Source organism: Monopterus albus, unplaced genomic scaffold (genome assembly GCF_001952655.1).
Source record: "Monopterus albus unplaced genomic scaffold, M_albus_1.0 scaffold129.1, whole genome shotgun sequence".
In the NCBI taxonomy this organism is placed as follows: Eukaryota; Metazoa; Chordata; class Actinopteri; order Synbranchiformes; family Synbranchidae; genus Monopterus; species Monopterus albus.
Genome location: NW_018128009.1, coordinates 1,143,340 through 1,163,363, shown reverse-complemented (window position 1 = coordinate 1,163,363; position 20,024 = coordinate 1,143,340). Strand labels below are relative to the sequence as shown.

At 40.9% G+C, this 20,024-nt stretch overlaps 1 protein-coding gene across 3 annotated transcripts in view; it reads right to left on the bottom strand.

Moving 5' to 3' along the window:
• Positions 1–6: 6 nt before the first annotated feature.
• Positions 7–20,024, bottom strand: part of osbpl9 (oxysterol binding protein-like 9) — a 32,165-nt gene continuing 12,147 nt past the window's right edge. The window contains exons 4-24 of one of the 3 annotated variants that reach the window (XM_020613008.1): positions 18,407–18,483; positions 14,383–14,478; positions 13,741–13,788; positions 9,726–9,755; positions 9,584–9,634; positions 8,995–9,033; positions 5,467–5,557; positions 4,912–5,016; positions 3,734–3,890; positions 3,415–3,527; positions 3,078–3,196; positions 2,820–2,905; positions 2,525–2,705; positions 2,103–2,187; positions 1,710–1,820; positions 1,553–1,616; positions 1,328–1,468; positions 1,130–1,208; positions 920–1,011; positions 693–828; positions 7–338 (exon numbers count right to left, since the gene is read on the bottom strand). In XM_020613008.1, coding sequence (XP_020468664.1) covers positions 264–338; positions 693–828; positions 920–1,011; positions 1,130–1,208; positions 1,328–1,468; positions 1,553–1,616; positions 1,710–1,820; positions 2,103–2,187; positions 2,525–2,705; positions 2,820–2,905; positions 3,078–3,196; positions 3,415–3,527; positions 3,734–3,890; positions 4,912–5,016; positions 5,467–5,557; positions 8,995–9,033; positions 9,584–9,634; positions 9,726–9,755; positions 13,741–13,788; positions 14,383–14,478; positions 18,407–18,483 — 1,976 coding nt within the window. In that variant the 3' untranslated portion in view covers positions 7–263. Of the gene's footprint in view, positions 339–692; positions 829–919; positions 1,012–1,129; positions 1,209–1,327; positions 1,469–1,552; positions 1,617–1,709; positions 1,821–2,102; positions 2,188–2,524; positions 2,706–2,819; positions 2,906–3,077; positions 3,197–3,414; positions 3,528–3,733; positions 3,891–4,911; positions 5,017–5,466; positions 5,558–8,994; positions 9,034–9,583; positions 9,635–9,725; positions 9,756–13,740; positions 13,789–14,382; positions 14,479–17,065; positions 17,427–18,406; positions 18,484–20,024 lie in introns of those variants that run through there. The other 2 variants (XM_020613010.1, XM_020613009.1) reach the window with 2 other exon arrangements.

Genomic DNA, 20,024 nt, shown 5'->3' with positions numbered 1-20,024 from the left:
GCGGCGGGTGGTGGTGGTGGTGGCAGAAGTGAGATTGCCCAAATAGAAAGAGGAGCTTTACTAATGTTCCGGTTACAGCTTTCCAGTTGCGTTCATTCATTTCCATATTGTTGTTTTACGGTCAGATGCAAAGCTGTGTACATGTTCATTCATTCATTCATTCCAAGGCTAGGATAAAAGTGGTTTTTCCAAAAGAGTTCTTATGAAGACTCTCTTGTGTGTGTGCATTTCTTTATGCATATATACACGTGTGTGTAGTTTTCTCAGTGCTTCTGAGAGGCTAATCTCTTTAAAAGAGGCTCATCATAGACCCAGCACTCCCCGTCTTCATGAAACAGCTGCAGAGACACACAAGCAAAAACAGTTATTACACTTCATTTTCTGAAATTAGAACTGATCCCAAAATAAAACTACAATATTATCTGACTTTTCAAACACTGGTCTATGTCTGTTAGTGAAACAGACCAACTGTCTATTAGTGAGGTGGAGTAAGCTTTTTGCTATCATTTTCCTCGTTTTAAATGCAAGTGACAATGAAGACTGAATACAAACTTAAATTTAGCTTAAAAATACACCCATGATATCTCACTGCAGACTACACTGTTGTGTTGCCAATGTCACAGTTGTGCTCTGTGTTCAGGAAATGTTCCTGTTATATCTGGAAGCTGAAAAACAAAGGCAGAGAGCCTCACTCGGGTCTCCCACTGCTGCTCGTTCTCCTTCCTCTCTCTTGCTTCGGCTCTTTGTTTCTCCTCCAGCCGATGCTTGGCTTCTGTTGCTTCATCAATGTCTTTCACCTTAAGGTTCAGCGTTACATCCTTCCACAATCTGATGGATCAAAGAAGCTCAAGTCAAATACACTGCTTGTGTCTTAGCGAAACATTTTGTTTCTAGATCTAAAACCAGTTATACTTCTCACCTTCGGGATTCATACTCGAGCTGGTCTTCCAGCTTTCTCACCTTCTTCTTAATGATGCCCATTCTCTTGGTATCTATGAACACTGTGTTCTCCTAGAAATGCACAATTCAAAGCATTACTTCATGTTTTGTTTTTATTTACTGCAAAACTCTTTCCTTTTTTTCCCTCAGTGCATTTTATTTCAGTTCAACTAATAAATAAAGGACTCACTCCAGTTGCCCACTTGGCATACATCACTCCGTTCCATTCCCCTTCAATGGAGCAAAACGACTTCTTGTCATTAGGTGCACTAAAACAAGAACAGAAAAGAATTGTGGTACATTTCATTAAAAAGATTAGGATCTTTTATCCATAATCAGGCAGGTGAACTGTGATTTAACCTCTATTGTGTAATCATTTTCTTCTTACAAAATCTCAGCAGTGACCCTGTGCTTCTTTCCTCCGTAGAAGGGTTTTGTATGGAACACAATATTAGCACTGTAGCCCGACTTGGAGCAGGAGATGTTGCACTCGCCACCCAGCTCCACCCACGGCACAGTCAGAATTGATCTGGACAAACAGGTTGAGTTCCATGAAGCAAACTGTAATTTGGTGATTACATAGACAAACACAGAGAAGCAATAACACACACACCTGCCATATCCGTTAGGGAAGGTGAGGATGTAATGTTCATCGTATTCCAAACATGATACACAACCTGAAACAAACATCAGCCAATAATTATTACAGCTCCGCATATTTGTAACAGTGTGTGTATATTTTAGAGTGTATGTGGCAGTTTCTTCCACACCTTGGCCAATGTTGTGGACCCCTATGGACATGCCTAAGAATTTCGATTTAGTCCAGATGTGTGCGTTGAACTGGATCTTCTTACTTAAACACTCTGCATAGAATGCAGAAACTAGAGAAAGAAGAGTATAAATGTTGACAAGTTTGTACAAGAAGCAGCAACATCTGAGCGATAGTCCAGAAACAGAAGCAATAAACCTGCATCTTTAAGACATCCTAATATTTAACATGTTATCACCAGCCTATGTTTTGATTCACATGTTTTCCAGCCTATAAAATGTAATGAGTTGCTGGTGGTCACTTTTCAAAAATGATCACAGGTTTGTTGACCCTACATGTCAAAGGGTTTTAGCAGTGTATGAAATCACTCAGAAGAAGACGACGTGACACTCACTGGGTGGGTGGTGAGAGACCTGCTCTGCCACAAAAGACACACTGTTGGGTGAAGCCCATGAAACAGGACCGTCTGATACAGCCTCCTGGAGAGTGGAGGAATGGAAAGTGACTGAGAATATACAAAGAATCAAAACTATGGATAAAATAGACACATGCAAAATATAAATAAAAGGCATCCAGTTTTGACACAAAAAGAACAGTTTGTCAATTTTAGTGTTTGCAAATGTGACTATACGGTACATTTATTTGCATAATCAGCGAATGACATTTTAAAATAGGACAAACTGTTTTTGCAGAAGTGGTTTCAAGTTCCTTTCCCACATATTCATATCCGGTACATCAAGCTTGACTCAAATATGACCTCTAGCAAAGATGCGTAAAAGTTGTGTTACGTGTACCTGCGGAAGCACATGTTCTCACCGTGTGTGGGGAGGGTTCCTCTGTCTCGCTGGGCAGATCCCAGTGGCAGTAGAAAACTTCTCCCAGTATTGGGTTGTAAGGTTTCTTGGCCACTGAGCCTTTCCTCCCTGCATGGAAGGCTGACAGGTACCATTTTAACACCTGAACCATGCGCTCTCTGGGTTCTGGTTGCTCAGCAATACTAGTGGAAGTCAGAAGAAAGAGGCAGGCTAATGGCAATTCTCAATCATTCATTGAAAATTTGGTAGAAATGTTTACTTGCACTGAATAGGTGAGTTCTTGAAATGGTACATACCTTACAAATAAGTCAGGATGTGCAAAGAAGTCTGCGTACATTTCTAACAAAGATCTCCTCTCTAGGATGAAGGTAGGCAGGACCACCTGTGAAACGGAATGAAGTAGAGAGAGAGAGACTGCAATTGTGTGGGTTGTTCAAAATAAGCAGCATGCATAGATGATGTTAGTGAGTAAAAGGACGGACTGCACTGCGGCTTGAGAGAAAAGCAAATAGAACAAAAAGAGACACTCAGGCTGGAATCACACTGTGATTTACCTTCGTGAGGTCCATGCCCAAACGAACTTGAGAAAGCAGATGCATGATGACGCTCTTGTGCTCCTCCACAGACTCGCCCTCACCTTCATCATCACGGTCATCATGGCTGTCAAACTGATCTGAAGGCAACAGCAGAGCCTTATATGGTTGTGGTAACATAAGGTTTCCTGCATTTTCATGCATAAAACAACGTTTATCTTTTGACATTTGACAAAAACAAATTACAGTAATACTTTAAAGCTTGGTGTTTAATGCATGAAAAGGGCAAAAAAAAAAAAAAAAAAACGGGGAAATTTTGCTGTAACATAGATATGTCTTGTGAGCCTTTCCTTTTTACCTGCATCTGTGGTACCATTGGACATAGACGAGCTGAGGGACTCGGTGGTATCTGGTCGCTTCAATGTTGTAACTTCATTACTGAGGGGTGAGGCAGCTGGAGGCCCTGAGGGACTGAGGGCAAGAAAAAGTGGAAAGAAGCAGGAAGCAGAAGAGATAAGGAGATAAAGACTGAGTGGGATCTCACAGGCTGCCTGAGCTGCTTAAGTTTTATTCATTCTAAGCAGTTAAATGCTAAAATTAACTGTTGTTTTTAATCTCAGCTGCAACAAATTCACTATGAGCAGCACTGGTTGCAGGGAGGGTGATACTATACTCACTCTATGCGTTTGGGGGAAGTGCTGCTATGGTAAAACTCGTCAGCGTCGTAGAACTCATCTTCACTGGAGGAATAGGAGAAGTCTGGCACTGAGTGCGAGGGGATGGGGATGTGAGCTGGAGAAGCAACACCACTGCTGGGGCCTGACGGGCCACTCCCTGAGAGGGATGTATGTTATATCAGTTTTTCATTCAGTGTGGTGGGTCTAATAAATAAGGTCTCAACATTATGGTCTTCAACTGGAATACTCATTTCAGAGCCTAGTGCAGCAGACTGTGTACAGTTATATTAAGCTATCTTTAATATAGTGACTTCTCTCTGCAGAGCATATTGACCGTCCTCTCAAGCATGCAGCCTGCCTCCTTAATGCTCAGCACAGCATTTTAATACTGCTGCCTCAGCACTGAAGACAAACAGGCAGGAACCTCAGCCTTCCATTGCTGTGCACTAGGGTTTTTAATTTACTTTATGTTCAGGGAAACAGCACTTTGAGTTAGAGAAGTACAATAATAATGAATATAGTTACTACTTTTGTACTTGTGGGTGAGTTCTTATGCCATCAGCTTTACATAGCTTTTCAAAGAAGAATCTAGCAAAAAATAACTGCATGCTGACAAGGCCTCACACAGTTCTGTGTCCAAACTGACCTTCTTGTTGACAATGCTGATGTTTTAATGCAGACTGAGCAATAGAGCCAGGATTTCTAGATAAAATGTGAGGCTTGAAATTCATTTTTAACCTTGGAAAGGGCAGTTGCTAGAACTCTCATCTTCATCTGGTAATGAATATCATATGATACAAGTGAAAGCTCCTGAAAGCTGTTCCAAGGTCAGGAATAAACTGAAAATTAACTTTTACACCAACATGGATAAACATTCTGTGAAGTGCTTAGTAAAACTTGAACATTTACAATTTTATGACAACTGAGGAAACTCCATCTGGTAATGAATACAATGTAATTTGAGTAAAAGCACAACAACAGCTAATAAGCAAAACTTGTCATGAGAATGTTTTTTGTGTTTCTTAAATATATGCATCGAAGCACCAAACCAGAAAAACAACTATAGTCCTCTTCTACACATCTGAGAAAGGTATAATTCATTAATGATTTAAGGTATGAATAAATAATCTTTCCTAGTAATGCCTGCAGTATAAATGGCTACTGGAGTGAACTTGCACCTGTACTGTTGGGAGTTGGGGTCTGCAGACTGCCCATCGCAGTGACGACGGGACCAACAGGTAACGTGGAGGGCCGTTGGTCTGATTTACACACCTGAGAAGCGTCTTCAGCAAAAACAGAAAGAAAATGAGTTTGCAGTGAAGCCTTAACATGAAACCAAATCACATTATAAATCAGCATCTTGTCCTCTGTGCCAAGTGGCTGAGGACACGATCTGAGATGCTTCAGACGGAGAGTGCAGCTGTGAAGGGATTACACAGTTCATTAAGAGACTGAAATTAGAATGGAATGGCCTACTTTGCAGTGTGCATTTTAAAACAGTCTAGTCATAGTCGTCTGACCTAAATAGTCAAAAAAAAATCCATCTCAAATCTTAGTCACACCACATGATTAAATATAGTCCATTATTTACCGACTGCAGCAGCTTAAAACTATTAGACTGAAGGATAGGAAACTAAACTAACAATATCAACTGTACTACACAGAGTTAAAACGTTGGGTCTGGTATTTACAGACATTTTAACACGTGTCTAATTGTGTACCAAAGATGGTACCTGTGGGTAGTGCGGTCTGTGTGGGCATCGTGGTGTTGATTACAGAGTCCAGAGGGGGCTGGTAGATTCCATCTACTGGGTTGATGGTGCTCTGGAGGAAACAAACAAAAGAAACAAATAAACAAAAACAATACTGCCATCAACTACAAAAACAACTACCTCAAAGCGACAGACACCTGCTGCAACAGCAGCACACCTAAACCACTGCCTGCTTACCAGTTTAAAATGCTGTTCAACGGACTGAACAAACTTTAGCTTCAGTTTTGGCCTATGAACTGCCTACAGCCGAACAAGAAAACCTTAACTTATTTTTGAGCATCCATATGATAAGGCTGTTTACACATCTACACAAAGTGTGCCCACACACTAACCACAATCAAACACCACTTCCTTTCATGTTTAAGCCAGCTGTCAATGTCAGCTCGATTGGACACCAACTTCACAGCTGGTATATGGTTATAGATCAGCTTAATGCTGAACCTACACAGCAGGAACAGTGAAATAATAAATGCACCACCCGGTGTGGACAGATCAATTTCCTTTCACTCCATTTCCTGTAAAGAGTGGCACTGCATGGTTCATTAATCTAATCAACATGAAACCAACAACACTGCCTGATAACCAAACATCAGCAGTAGCTCTACATAATAACTATCAACACTTCCAGTCTAAAAAGCAGGTATTTAATGCCACGGAGTCCCAGACTACATCTGCAGCATGTTTCAACTCTCTGGCTCCCAGTTTCCTAGTGTTAAAAAACAGTGGGGACATTCTTATCTGCAGTGGGCTGCACTCATCCGAGGCACCTTAACATCATGCGTTCAGTGTACCTCAATACAGGTGCAAACACACATGAACGCATACATACTTGTACAAAGCAGTATCTTGACTCAGTGTAATGGGGTCAGTGGCACCGATGACCCAACTGATAGGAACATCAGCAACAGCACAGGGTAAAGCAAAACCGCATCAACCCCTTTCCTTATGCAAGTCATCTGTAATCAGCAGGATTTTTTACAGTACAATGCCTGTGCCCTGACATCAGGCTGTAAGGGTTAAAATACAGCTGCCAATATAAATACTGAGGCCTGGAGTAAGGCCTCACCTGAAGTACCGTCAAGTGAACAACAGGTCTCCACAAGTCCAGGATGCAACACTGAACATGCTGCATTATCAAAACTGACCACAATGGGAGAATGGCTCTGATGTGAAGTCATGGTTATTTTTCACTAGAGTGCTCGGTTTAAATGATTCCTGCACTTTACAGCAATTCCCCTGACAGTGCAGTGCTGCACAAGGTCAGTCAAACACGCTACTAGCGTCTGAAGGATTTTTAAATAAAAGGTCCACAGTGCATTTATCATTTGCTGCACATTGTAGGTATACAGGCAATGTGAGAGACATTTAGTCATTCTAAAGAGGTCTTCAGCACAAAGCTTATGGCATTACAACCATGTGCAGTTAAAAGTGGAGACAGAACCTATGACTTGCTTAATGACTGTGAGATTAAGAGCAGCCCAGGCCGATGAGCTGTATGACCACTGTGACATTCTTCCTTTAAGAATCACACAAGAGGTTGTCCATGTACAGACCGTTTACATTACAATACCTACATTTTCCAAAGCATACAGACAAGTAATAAATGTATTTTCTATCCTCCAGAAAGCTTCTGACTTCTGTCCTTTGGAGGTATGCGACTCATTTGCCCTGCAGTCTTCGCATTTACATCTTCCATTTTACACATCCCCATCTTCTTTCCTTTTATCCTTTTGTACCCCACCACTTACACTTGTTACTTTATGGGGATGTATAATCCATCACAGTACAGTTTTATGAAAATGTCATTCATTTGCAGAGAAAGACAGCTATCTACCAGGACTGTTAGAAAAAATCCCTTTGTGGCGTCCCAGGATGCACCAACATCTGACCGATGTTACAAGCTATGCTGTCTGGGAGCTAAAACTGAAAGATGAGTAACATGCAGATGCTGACATGCATGAAAGAGTTATCTGACTTCGCTATGTTTATCCAAAAGACATCCAATCTAAAAGTTTGTTTGACAGCCCACTCTCAGGTTTCCATAAACAAGAGTCCCTGCTTTTTACTACATTACCTCATGACGATGATGTTATAAAAAGTAAAAGTCTACTGTGATAGCTCATCCATCTAATACATGCTTCAGTCTTAGCTGATAGTCCCAAAAGTGATGGCTGCCTGGAAGATCAAGAAATCAATCTAAAAACCTATAGTAAATGCTTTGGAAAATAGTTGGCTGTAATATAAACTATACATGTTGTAGTTAAAACCAGAGTCCTTAAGATAGAAGAGTCACGACAAAGCGGGGTCAAAAACGGCAGTGGGTCATGTAGCTTCAAATAGTTCCAAACAGCTGATTCAGATTCACTGTTTTCTGTAGGGAACAGTGGGATTCATCATCAAATTACAACCATTAATGACTTCAACAGCCTTTGCTGGAATGTGTTCCAGGGATCAGAACTGGAGTGAGTGTTTATTTTGAACAAAGAATAAAAGTGAGGGGGTATCACATCAAATGATGTGCTGCTGTCTTGTTTTTAATGTAAAACAGGACACAGATGATTTACAAATCACTGCTTTCCGTTTTAATTTTGATTTTACATACCATCCCAACCTTTTCTGATTTAGAGCTGTAATTTAGCTAGCTAGCTTTGTAAAGTGACAGTATTTGAGAGACAGAGTTAAAAGGTTATAAAGCACGTTTTTACACGTTGCAACTTAAAATCTCAAATATAATTATTGCTATTGATTTCAGCTGCTTACTTTAGAAGATAACAGCTGAGTCAATGTATGTTTGGAACTATTTGACACGCCCATGAGCCACAATTACTGTAAAAATAACAGTCCTTATATAGTCAGTGGAGATGTGATCATTCTTCTTCTTAATCCAATCTAGTTAAAACATGAAAACTCCTGGTACTGGATGGCCTTCAACATGAAAACAGGACACTGACAAAACCACTAAAGTGTACTCTGGATGGCTTTCCAGCAACCAGTGCTCCGTGGTTCAATAAGCAGGCAGTGCAGACACCACAATCCTATTAATGGTTGAACGGCAACATAAAAATACACATGCACATATATAGCCTATGTAGGCATACAGATTCTGCAACAATAAATATTTTCGGCAACAGTTACCACACACACTTACACTACCAGTCAAAAGTATGGGCCCACTGCACTGAATGGGGAAAATGTGCCCAAACTTCTCACTCGTGGTGAACCTATTGTGTATATGACAATGAAAAGAACAGTTCCCAACCAACGCAAAAAGAGATGGAATCAGAAAGTTATCAATTTAATCAAGAAGACAGTGGTGGTAGACATGAGAGAAGGATTATGAGATGAAGCTTATCCCCAAATTAGGTGACATGCACTACAGAGCTCTGATTTATCAGCTTTTCTACAGTGGAGAATAAATGAAGCAAGAAAAGAAAGTTAGCAATTTGTTTGATTCAAATTTTTGTCATGGACAGAGAATGTCAAACTTACTATAAGTCCGTTTGCGTGTTGCTGATCGTTACTTTGGTCCTTAAAATTTTGAGAAGACAATGTTAGACTACTTGTGTAGGAAGGTTCAAGAGTCATTTGATAACGCATCCTACATACCTGTGGCATACTATCCCTTTTATCACGACGTTTCATAACTTACTTGCACCATGCAGTAGTCCTTTCATCACATGGGAAAATCAAGTCATTCTGTTCAGTATCAATGTGGGCAGAATTTCTCCATCATGCCAATCTGTAACATTTTCTGTATCTTAGAATGTTATTCATTAGCAAAAGCGTTGTGAGCTTTAAATAAACCTAAAAGTCTCACCTAACAGCCACATGAACCAAAAATGATTGCTCCACTTCCTTTCATTGGGCTGAATAGAACATGTGATGAAACGAGTACTGGGCTACACCCCCCTGAACTACCGACACAGATGACAACTGGAAATAGGGAACTACTCCAGAGTCACACACACGCAGTAACACGCAGTGTCTGTTGATGTGGTCTGACAAGAACAATGACTGGTGAAATGGCAGGCAAAAAGTACAGAGATATGAATGAAACATGCACTCATATTGCGTGTACCTTGGCAATTTGCAGCAGCACAATACAGTGTTTGATGGACTCTACCATACTCTGAAAGAGAAGAACAGAAAGGAATTCATCATGTAGGAGCTGACAGCCAAACCTAAAGACAGCAAGGACAATGTGTTCAGTTTGGACTTACACATGTAGTCTCTTTCAAAGTTTCAATTTTCTGTAAAAAGAATAGAAAACGTGATTTAAAATCCAACACCAAAAAAATAAAATAAAAGCTTGAAACACAGAGGTGCTGTAGAGACTGAAATAAAACTAGCAGTAAACATCAAGGTAAGAATCTGTGGCTAACAGTTTTCATTCTTTGGAAAACTACAGCACATTTCTTCATGCTTGGATGCGGAACCTTGACGGACGGCTGTTTCCTGCGGTAAACTGTACTCATTTCCTGTTTTCTGTATTTGCACTGCGTTGTGCTTGCTTCCAGGAATTAAACTCACTATTTTCTAGGTTCATCTGAATTTTTGAGTGACAACATACGCTTGCACCACTTAAAGCACTTGTTTTGCAGAAGTTCTTGCTAACTACCAAATTTAACTTGCTACTTTAGGTCGGCTAGTTTAGAAGCTAGCTAAGCTAGTAGCTTAATCGAGAGCAATGGCTTCCCCCTCTTCCTCTCCTCCTTTCTCTTGCTCGGAGTGTCGCATGTTCAGTTATTCCTCTGCCTCCTTTAGCGATAATGGTACTTGTAATAAATGTCAGATGCTAGCAGCATTGGAGGCGAGGCTCACAGACTTAGAAGCGCGGCTCCACACCATGGAGAATAGGCCAGCTAGCTATGCCCACGTAGCCGGTGTGGAGCCTCCTAGACGTAGCTTAGCCCAAGATAGCCGCCCCTCACAGCTTCCCGAGCAGCCGGGATCTCAGACAGACAATCAAATGTGGTCTATTAAATATCAGATCTCTCTCATCTAATTCTCTGTTAGTGAATGATTTGATAAGTGAACATCACATTGACTTGTTGTGTCTTACTGAAACATGGTTACAGCAGGAAGAATGTGTCAGTCTAAATGAATCCACTCCACCTGGTCACAGTAACTGTCACATCCCTCGAAACACAGGCCGAGGTGGTGGCGTGGCAGCGATCTTTGACTCAAGCCTATTAATCAACCCTAGACCTAAACATAGTTATAACTCATTTGAAAGTCTCACCCTGAGTCTCTCACACCCAAACTGGAAAACTCAAAAGCCTGTTTTGTTTGTTATTGTATACCGTTCACCTGCTCCTTATTCAGAGTTTTTAAGTGAATTCTCAGACTTTCTGTCTGATTTAGTGCTTAGTACAGATAAAATAACATTGTAGGCGACTTTAATATTCATGTAGATGCTGACAATGACAGCCTCAGTAATGCATTCTGTTCATTATTAGACTCAGTTGGCTTCTCTCAAACTGTAAATAAACCCACTCACTGTTTTAATCACACTCTTGATCTTGTTTTGACATATGGCATCGAAACTGAACACTTAATAGTTTTTCCCCATAACCCTCTTCTGTCTGACCATTTTCTAATAACTTTTGATTTTCCATTAATGGATTATACTCTATGTGGGAAACAATTCCACTACAGCAGATGTCTATCTGGCAATGCTGTTACCAAGTTTAAGGAAATAATTCCGTCTTTATCTACTTCAGTGCCGTTTGCCTACACAGTGGAAGGAGGGCACCTTAACTTTACTCCCATACAAGTCGATAATCTTGTTGATAGTACTGCAGCCTTCCTGCGTAATACACTTGATACCATTGCCCCTCTGAAAAAGAAGGTAGTGAAACAGAGGAGGTTAGCGCCGTGGTACAGCTCGCAGCTCCGCTCCCTAAAGCAGGCATCACGAAAAATGGAAAGGAGGTGGCGCTCCACTAAGTCAGAAGAGTTTTTCATAGTCTGGAAAGATAGTTTAATAACATATAAGAAAGCCCTTCATAGTGCCAGAACCGCATTTTATTCATCACTGATTGAGGAAAATAAGAACAACCCCAGGTTTCTTTTCAGCACTGTAGCCAGGCTGACAAAGAGCCACAGTGCTGTTGAGCTTAACATTCCCTTAGATCTCAGCAGCAATGACTTCATGAGCTTCTTTACAAATAAAATCACAACTATTAGAGAAAAAATTGGTCGGACCACTCCCACAGCTCTCGCAGATGTGCCATCTACTACAATGGCTTTAGAAACATCTGTAAGACCTCATTTATACTTGGACTACTTCTCCCCTATAGATCTCTCTGAGTTGACCTCAACAATTGCTTCATCTAAATCATCAACATGTCTCCTGGACCCCATCCCGACCAGGCTGCTCAAAGACGTCTTTCCCCTAATCAACACATCCATACTAGATCTGATTAACCTCTCTCTATTAACAGGTTATGTTCCACAGGCTTTTAAACTTGCAGTAATTAAACCTCTACTCAAAAAGCCTACTCTTGACCCAGGTGTCCTAGCTAATTATAGACCAATATCCAATCTCCCATTTATTTCCAAAATCCTTGAAAAAGCTGTTGCAAAGCAGTTATGTGACCACTTGCACAAGAATGATTTGTTTGAGGATTTTCAGTCAGGATTTAGAGTTCATCATAGTACAGAAACCGCATTGGTGAAAGTCACCAATGATCTTCTGCTAGCCTCGGACAAAGGACTTGTCTCCATACTTGTCCTCTTAGATCTCAGTGCTGCTTTTGACACCATTGATCACAGCATCTTACTGCAGAGACTTGAACATGTTATTGGGATTAAAGGAACTGCGCTAAGTTGGTTCAAATCTTATTTATCAGAAAGATTTCAATTTGTTCATGTTAATGACGAATGTTCCACACAAACTGAAGTTAGTCACGGCGTTCCACAGGGCTCTGTGTTAGGTCCAATTCTCTTCACTTTATACATGCTCCCTTTAGGCAATATTATCAGGAAGCACAACATAAATTTCCATTGCTATGCAGATGATACTCAGTTATCTATGAAGCCAAATGAATCAGGTCAGCTGGTCAAACTTCAAGCATGTCTTAAAGACATAAAGGCCTGGATGACCTGCAACTTCTTACTTCTAAACTCTGACAAAACTGAAGTTATTGTGCTTGGGCCTGAAAACCTTAGAAATCTGCTGTCTAATCATATAGTTACTTTAGATGACATAGCTCTTGCCTCCAGTACTACTGTGAGGAACCTTGGAGTCATCTTTGATCAGAATATGTCCTTTAAATCACACATAAACCAAGTCTATTGCAAAAATCAGGAGCATCCTGTCTCAAAGTGATGCTGAAAAACTGGTCCATGCATTTGTTACTTCCAGGCTGGACTACTGTAACTCTTTACTATCAGGATGCCCCAACAGATCTCTAAAAAGCCTCCAGTTAATCCAAAATGCTGCAGCCAGAGTACTGACAGGAACTAGCAAGAGAGATCATATCTCTCCCATATTAGCTTCTCTCCACTGGCTCCCTGTAAAATTCAGAATAGAATTTAAAATCCTTCTCCTAACATACAAAGCCCTTAATGACAAGGCTCCATCATATCTTAAAGACCTCGTAGAGCCTTATCATCCTAACAGAGCAAGTTTTAAGAAGTAACCAAAAAACAGCCAGACTGGGGGCAGGAATAATCCCTGGTGGTAGGCTGCTCCACTGTCTCAGAACCGCCACTGCAAAAGCCCGATCCCCACCATGTTTAAGTCTGGACCTAGCTACATCTATAAGAAGCTGACTGGCCTAGTGTGTGAATGTGTAGGAGCTCTAAACTAGTGGTTCTCAGAATGTTCCCTAAATTACATGTCTTCACTGCTGCTTTTCCCTGTTCTGCTGTTCTGTATCACAGTAAGATCAATATTTTTGTTTGACAGGTGACATTTGAAGTCGTCCTTTTTGGTTTCTGGGAAATTGTGAAGGGCATTTTCCACTATTGGTCAATTAACTAACAAAATAATCCTGAAGACTGATCTACAGAATAATACAAATAATCAGTAGAAGCAGCCCTACAGTCTGTACAGTCTGATCAAAGACCAATAACAGATATCTGTATCACAATGAGAGATCATTTTTCCTTTCCTAGTGTCAGCCTTCTTCTCCTGCTGTTAGCTAGGAGAAGAAGGCTCTAATGACAGTGAGAACAGTGGAGCAGAAAGCCCAGACACAAGGACAGAGCAGCGCTGTTAGCACTCACCCTGCATGACTCATCCTCTTTGCAGTCCTTGATCTTCTCATCAAACAGCTGTGTGAGTGTAACAGACAAGGGATTAAAAGGAAAACAGAGGGAGGGAATATGAGCTGAGATGGGTCAGCAGGGGAATGAGCACTGAGCTGAACAGAAGGTGAATCTGTATAGATGTTGTAGCTTCAAATGATGTGGGGGTACGTAGCCTGCTGTTCTCATTATGAAAGGACACTCAAAGTGCTTTCAATAAGATTTTCTGTACCTGAGACAATATGTTGCAGTTGCTTTAAATACATGGTTCCCTCTTTTATCGCCATGCTACCACAAATTGTATTTTTTATAACTTCTGCTTTGCTAGCAAGTAGAGTGAGAAACCAGCAAGACAATTCTTATAAAAGATCAATAAGAGGAAAGTCATGACACAGATTCAAATGCAAGCCATGTATAGATGCTACATTTACAGATTTATGGTAAATTTAATGATGTAAATTGGAAAGGGGGAACTCTTTCAAAAACTACTAAATTACCTCTTCAGCCAAACATATCAAAGTGAATGGTAGATACCCTTCATTTCCAATGTCTACACGAAAGTGTGAAATATTCCAGATGAATTGATAGATGTCAGCCAGGTGTTTCTACATTGAATCCTACCTTCAACTGGTCAATCAGAATCTGTAGGTATGCGTCAGCTTCAGCTAGCTTCTTATCAAAGTCTTGAACACTTGGAACAAATCCTGTTTCGGCCTCCTGAGGATGAAGATAAAAATACAGCTGAGCATCAGTGCAGCCTTAATCAAATCCATGTCACACACTGTGCTAGTGTTCACACAATAAAACCAAAATATACACACACAACCAATAACCCAATCCATGTGTTCCCACATTATCCATTCATAAATAAATGCCTGACTCTGTCACCTCCTGGGCTTTGTAAACTGCTACACAAAATGGCAGCCAGAAACATCAACTGTTCAGGAGGATCTTTAAGGATTCAACATTTTTATTTGCCATTTATGCCTAAACAGACAGTCTAGGCACATAGGAAGTCTTGTGCAGCTCTCCTTTGGAGTCAGGTAAGGAGTCAAAAGCCAGAAAGAAGACTTGGTCTTAAAATTAAAAAAAAAAAAAAAAGTTACATAAAGGTCACAAAGCATTAAAACCGCAAAATACACAAAAATAAGGTAATATCTTCCAGCAACATACTGTACTGTTGTTGAATACTACTGTTTAAAGGCTAGTCTACATGAAATGCCTCTGTCTGCCTGCCAGCCAAACGGGAGGCCAGTGAATTTTAGACTTCAACAAAACTAAAATCAGGAAACTCCAGACTGGAGTGAATTTAGACAGAGGAGCGAGTGTGTGTGTGTGTGTGTGTGTGTGTGTATATGTGTGTTAATGTGCTGAGGTGCACTCAAACCCATTGTTTGTTAAAAAGCTCCCCTTAATAACTCCATCAGAAACACAGGCAATTTGATTACATTACATCTATTAAAAGGTAAGTAAGAGACTATTGGCAGAACAGATGTGAACAGGCGTCTGTCTGCCTGAGGTCATCCCAGGCACCAAAAAACAATTTGGTTGGCTATGACACAATACCAGAAACAGAAAAAAAATGGGCAGATGCATGCATGCACAGATAAAACTTCATTAAAAAAAAAAAATGCTGGAGCCTGTCAGTAGCGAGGACAATCAGCAACCGTTACAACACAATAACCACTCTACATCACGCCAGACAAATAAGTAAGCATGTCACAGCAACGTATCAACTTATCACTATACAGCACTTACCCAGACACAGAACAACACCTCTAACATGAAAAAAAGGTGAGTGAGTAACTGTAAAACCGATACTGACTGTTAGAACCACACAGACGTCCTGTTAGTAAATCAAGTTTTTAATCAGAGTGAGTTGGCTGCTACCGCTGCTTTGGATCTGCTGCGTCGCACAGTCCTGTTGTATCCTGAGACTGAGGGGGCGTTTCTTCCTGCTAAAGGCAATCTCACAGGAATGTGAAGGAAAGCCATTAACACTGTTAGCAGCTGTTAAAGTTTAAACATGCTAAGTTTATAGAGAACAATGTCTGAGTAAAGTCAGCAGCCATGAAGCCTAGCTGCAGTTAAATGATCAAACTTCCTCAAAAGATCAAAGGTGCTTTCACTGGTAGCGTGACTGAAAAACATAGCTGGCCACATAAGGGCCTGAGCAAAAATCAAAAACAATGCTTATTCAGATGTGAATTTTTATATACTGTATCAACATGTTGATGTGCACTTTCGTGGATTGACACAGTCATTCCAGTGCCAGCAACTTGTCCTGCTTAGTTACTTATTCATTACACTGGAAAAACCACTCGCATTTATCAGGGGAAATGGTGTTATAGTTCCAGTAAGATATTACATCATGACTACTCTTATTTAAAGCTGCTAACAAAACAAAGACACATGACTACAGGCAAGCTATAGACACCTATCTGCCTACAGGAGGTGAACTAAAGCTCGTTAAAAACTTATAACTGATACCTTTGTGAATCTTATAACCCTGTAATTTTACAATTTCACTGTAAAGTGCTGCCAGTGATACAGTGAAGATACATCCTAGCTGTACCTCCACTTTGCAACATAATTCAATTGAATATTACACCAAAATGAGTTGACACAAAGCATTATATGCATCTAAATGCAAGTATTTATCACAGGGCTTGTGTACTGGACAGGTGTTTTACCATACTGTACTTTACAAATGGCTTGCATTATAGGCTGAAATACATGTGGGGAAAAATACTGATGCAGAAACATTAAGCTGACACAGGGAAAACCAAAGAGGACAGAAGAACAAGCCAGAGCATCCAATTTTTTCATAGCAAACAAAGTCTCACGTTTGGTTGTTTTGTAAGCACATAATTACGGGGAAGATTTTTTTTTCTTTTTTAAACAGACAACCAGATGGATTTGGAAGTGGAAAGTCAGAGGCAGGTGGCTGGCTTATAAACAGCTGCTGTCCTGCCACGTCATAATGCTCACTTCCTTCATTGTTCCTAAAATAATTCCAGACGTCTCCACCTCCACCACACAGACCGTAGATCCCTCAATGTGTTTGTGACATAGAGGGAATATTTTACAGCAGACTGCAATGTATCATACATAAACACACACAACCCCCACTCCCCTTGACCACCCCAGACTCCACAATCAACACAGTCCTTGCACCCTCCCCCGTTTGTATTTGTCTTTCCATGTGTGACCTACTTTAAAACACTACTGCTCCAGTAGCGCAGTGCTGCTGTTAAAGTTCCCCTTGCTATGGTGCAGTGGTGTTTGTGTCGGTTTTACTTACAAGGTGCCTGGTGTCAACGGACATGATGCGTTAAAACTTGTACATATTTCCCATGAGGCCATTTAGCCTGACGCAAGATCGTTTTCTCTTTCTCTGCCTCCGTTATTCTGTTTTTCTCTCCCTACAGCAACACACTGCCTAGCTCTGGTGAAGTTAGCGTTCGTTGTCCCTCCTCCTCCACACAGACAGAACACACTCACCACCGCAGCCTGCCAATATAAACTACAGCAGCCTTCAAGCTCTGTATTAGCTGGGCAACCAGTCTGCCTATAATATATCCTTCAGCAGCAGGTATCAGCTAAGCATTTGATATAAGGCGGACAGAGCTGAGTTCATCCAGGACCCTCCCCTGGCAGGAAAGCCACACTTCCTCTCACTTGTGCAGAAGAGAGAAAACACAAAGCAGCAGCAGGGGCTGCTGGGGACAGCCATCAACGGCTACACCGATTGGTTGAGGCAGATTCTTGGTACATCAAGCAAGCGGTTCTCCAATTGGATACTGCTGGATCACATGATGCTATGACAGCAATGCACTAACACTGCATAAATGTGTGTGTGTGGAGTCTGACTAAGCCTGAACACGTAGCACATCAGAAGGATTTGCCAGAGAGGAAAGGGGGCCAGGAAAAAAGGAGGGAGGGAGAGGTTGGTCATAAAGGTGGAAAGGAGGAGAAGATGGGTGGAAAGAACTAGACGATGATGGGGGAAAATGAGGAGGAAGAAGGATTGGGCAGAGAAGCAACTGGTGAGCAGGGAAAGCAACAAGGAAAACTGGCTAAGGCACACTCACATAAACTAGCAACATAAAAACCAGTGGCACAAAAAGGGCTGTCAGCAGGTCAGCACTTAAACGTTCTTTCCGTAAAACTAAAAGTGTGGGTCCTCATACTGGTCCAGCCAGCCATATAGCATATTCCATTTATGAAAACATGGCAGTCACCATTATTTATATCATCAAGAATCATCACTGACTCAGCAGATCTGTTAAGTAAAAAAAACAACAACCAAAAAACAAGTACAGGCTAGATACATAAAGCTTAAAAGTAATACTAACAACAGCAGTATATGATTTATAGGCTATAGAAATGCACATAATCTGAGGTTCAATAACAATCTCTCAGTGCAAACATCCAGGTAGTTTAATTATCTTAACTTCAGAGTTTCCAAACTTGCTCACAAATCTTCTTTTTGTTACCAGTGTACTCTTCAAGTATTACAACAAACAGCATATTTGCTTAAGAAAACAGATGGTAAACAGCAAAACAGTGTAACGACAGTGGATGGATTAGACACACAGACATATACAAACACACACACAAATATAACTGCACGGTTACTTGCCCGGAGCTGAAGGGTGTGACGGAGGATAGTTCCCTCTAAGGCGTGGATCCACTTCTCCCTCTCGTCTGCATCTCGGGCTGAGGGCAGAAACACACAGACACACCCAGTGAGCCACGTTTTCCAAATAAACACCACCAGTAGCCATGACACTTGTGTTACACACCAGGACATAACAGTGAAATGACATGAGTACTGGTGACACAGTGATGGTGTGTATGGGGTGAGTATTCACCTATATGAGATACCTAGATTTTTACCAAAATACTTTACTATTCTTTTCCTGACCATCCACAGCTTGTAGACAAAGCAGATGCATGAAGCTAAACATGGCATCATTTCACGCGACAGTCAGGGCAAGCTCACAAACACCGCAAAAGCCCATCTGTAAACAATGTTTCAAACTTAAGCAATAGGAACAGCATGTTGAGAAATATGCTTATTTCTTGCTGAGTGTTAGATGATGAAATTGGACCTCTCATACAGCATCTGCCATGAGCTAATTAGTTAGCATAAACACTGGAAGCAGAGGGAAACAGCTAGCCTCACACAAAGTTAGAAATATTCAGTAGATATAAAAACCTGCCTATATGGAACTCTAAACCCCACTAAATAACAACTTTTATGTACTTTGAAAAATGCAAACAAAAACCAAAGTGTTAAAATGAAACATTGTTTGATGTTGATTCTGTGCCAAACTATTTCTTGGCAAGTCACAGTTACTTCCTGAACTGTTTGCCAGTGCCATGACAACCTCTCGCTGCAGAAGGTTACTGCTCCTGGCCAAGAAACAATCTAGCACAAAACCCTGGACCAACCCAAGCTAGCCATTTCCTTCCACTTTCAGCTGATATGCTAAAATAAGATAATCCTCTCCTGCTTAATATTTAGCATACAGACATACAAGTAGTATGGATCTTCTCATCTAATTCTCACCAATGACACAAACTAGCCTGTTGCCGAAATGCCAAAACTTTAAATTAGAGTACTGAGAAAGGCCAGTTCAGCAGCTATTTAGCTGTGCTACTATGCAAGACTAAAAAAAGTTTGCTTTCATATGGTAGATCTAAGCATACATTTCAATTCAAGTCAGGTAGTATCTCATCAATACACGTGCCAGTAATTAGTAAATTTATATCTATTAAGGTTTAAAGAATGAGTTAAAACCCGGGGGCAGGATGTTATAGTTTGCGCCTGTTTTTTGTTTACATGGAGCTTTCAGCGTGAAATGTAGCAGGGCGAGGCAGCACCCTCAGAGCAAAGACACAACAGACTGCCAACATTAAACAGCAACTCAGAACAGGCTCTGACATGTGCAGCACACACAGACTGCACAGGCGCATGCATGCTTTTTGGTGCCAGTGGCATACAGAGAACTATATTTTGCCCTCTGCCATGACATGGACTGGACTGGACTGGACTGGACTGAACTACATCCAGTCAAGTTTGAGCATGTATGTCAAGTCCTCTATGTAATGGTACACTGGTGTTATAGGTTTTCAGGTCTTGCATGACAAGCAGCTTTATTTCTGTTTTACTGTAAAATAGATGGTGGCCACCACAGTCAAAATACTATAACTCTAAGAGCTGTGGAAAAAAAAAAACAAAAAAACAAAAAAAA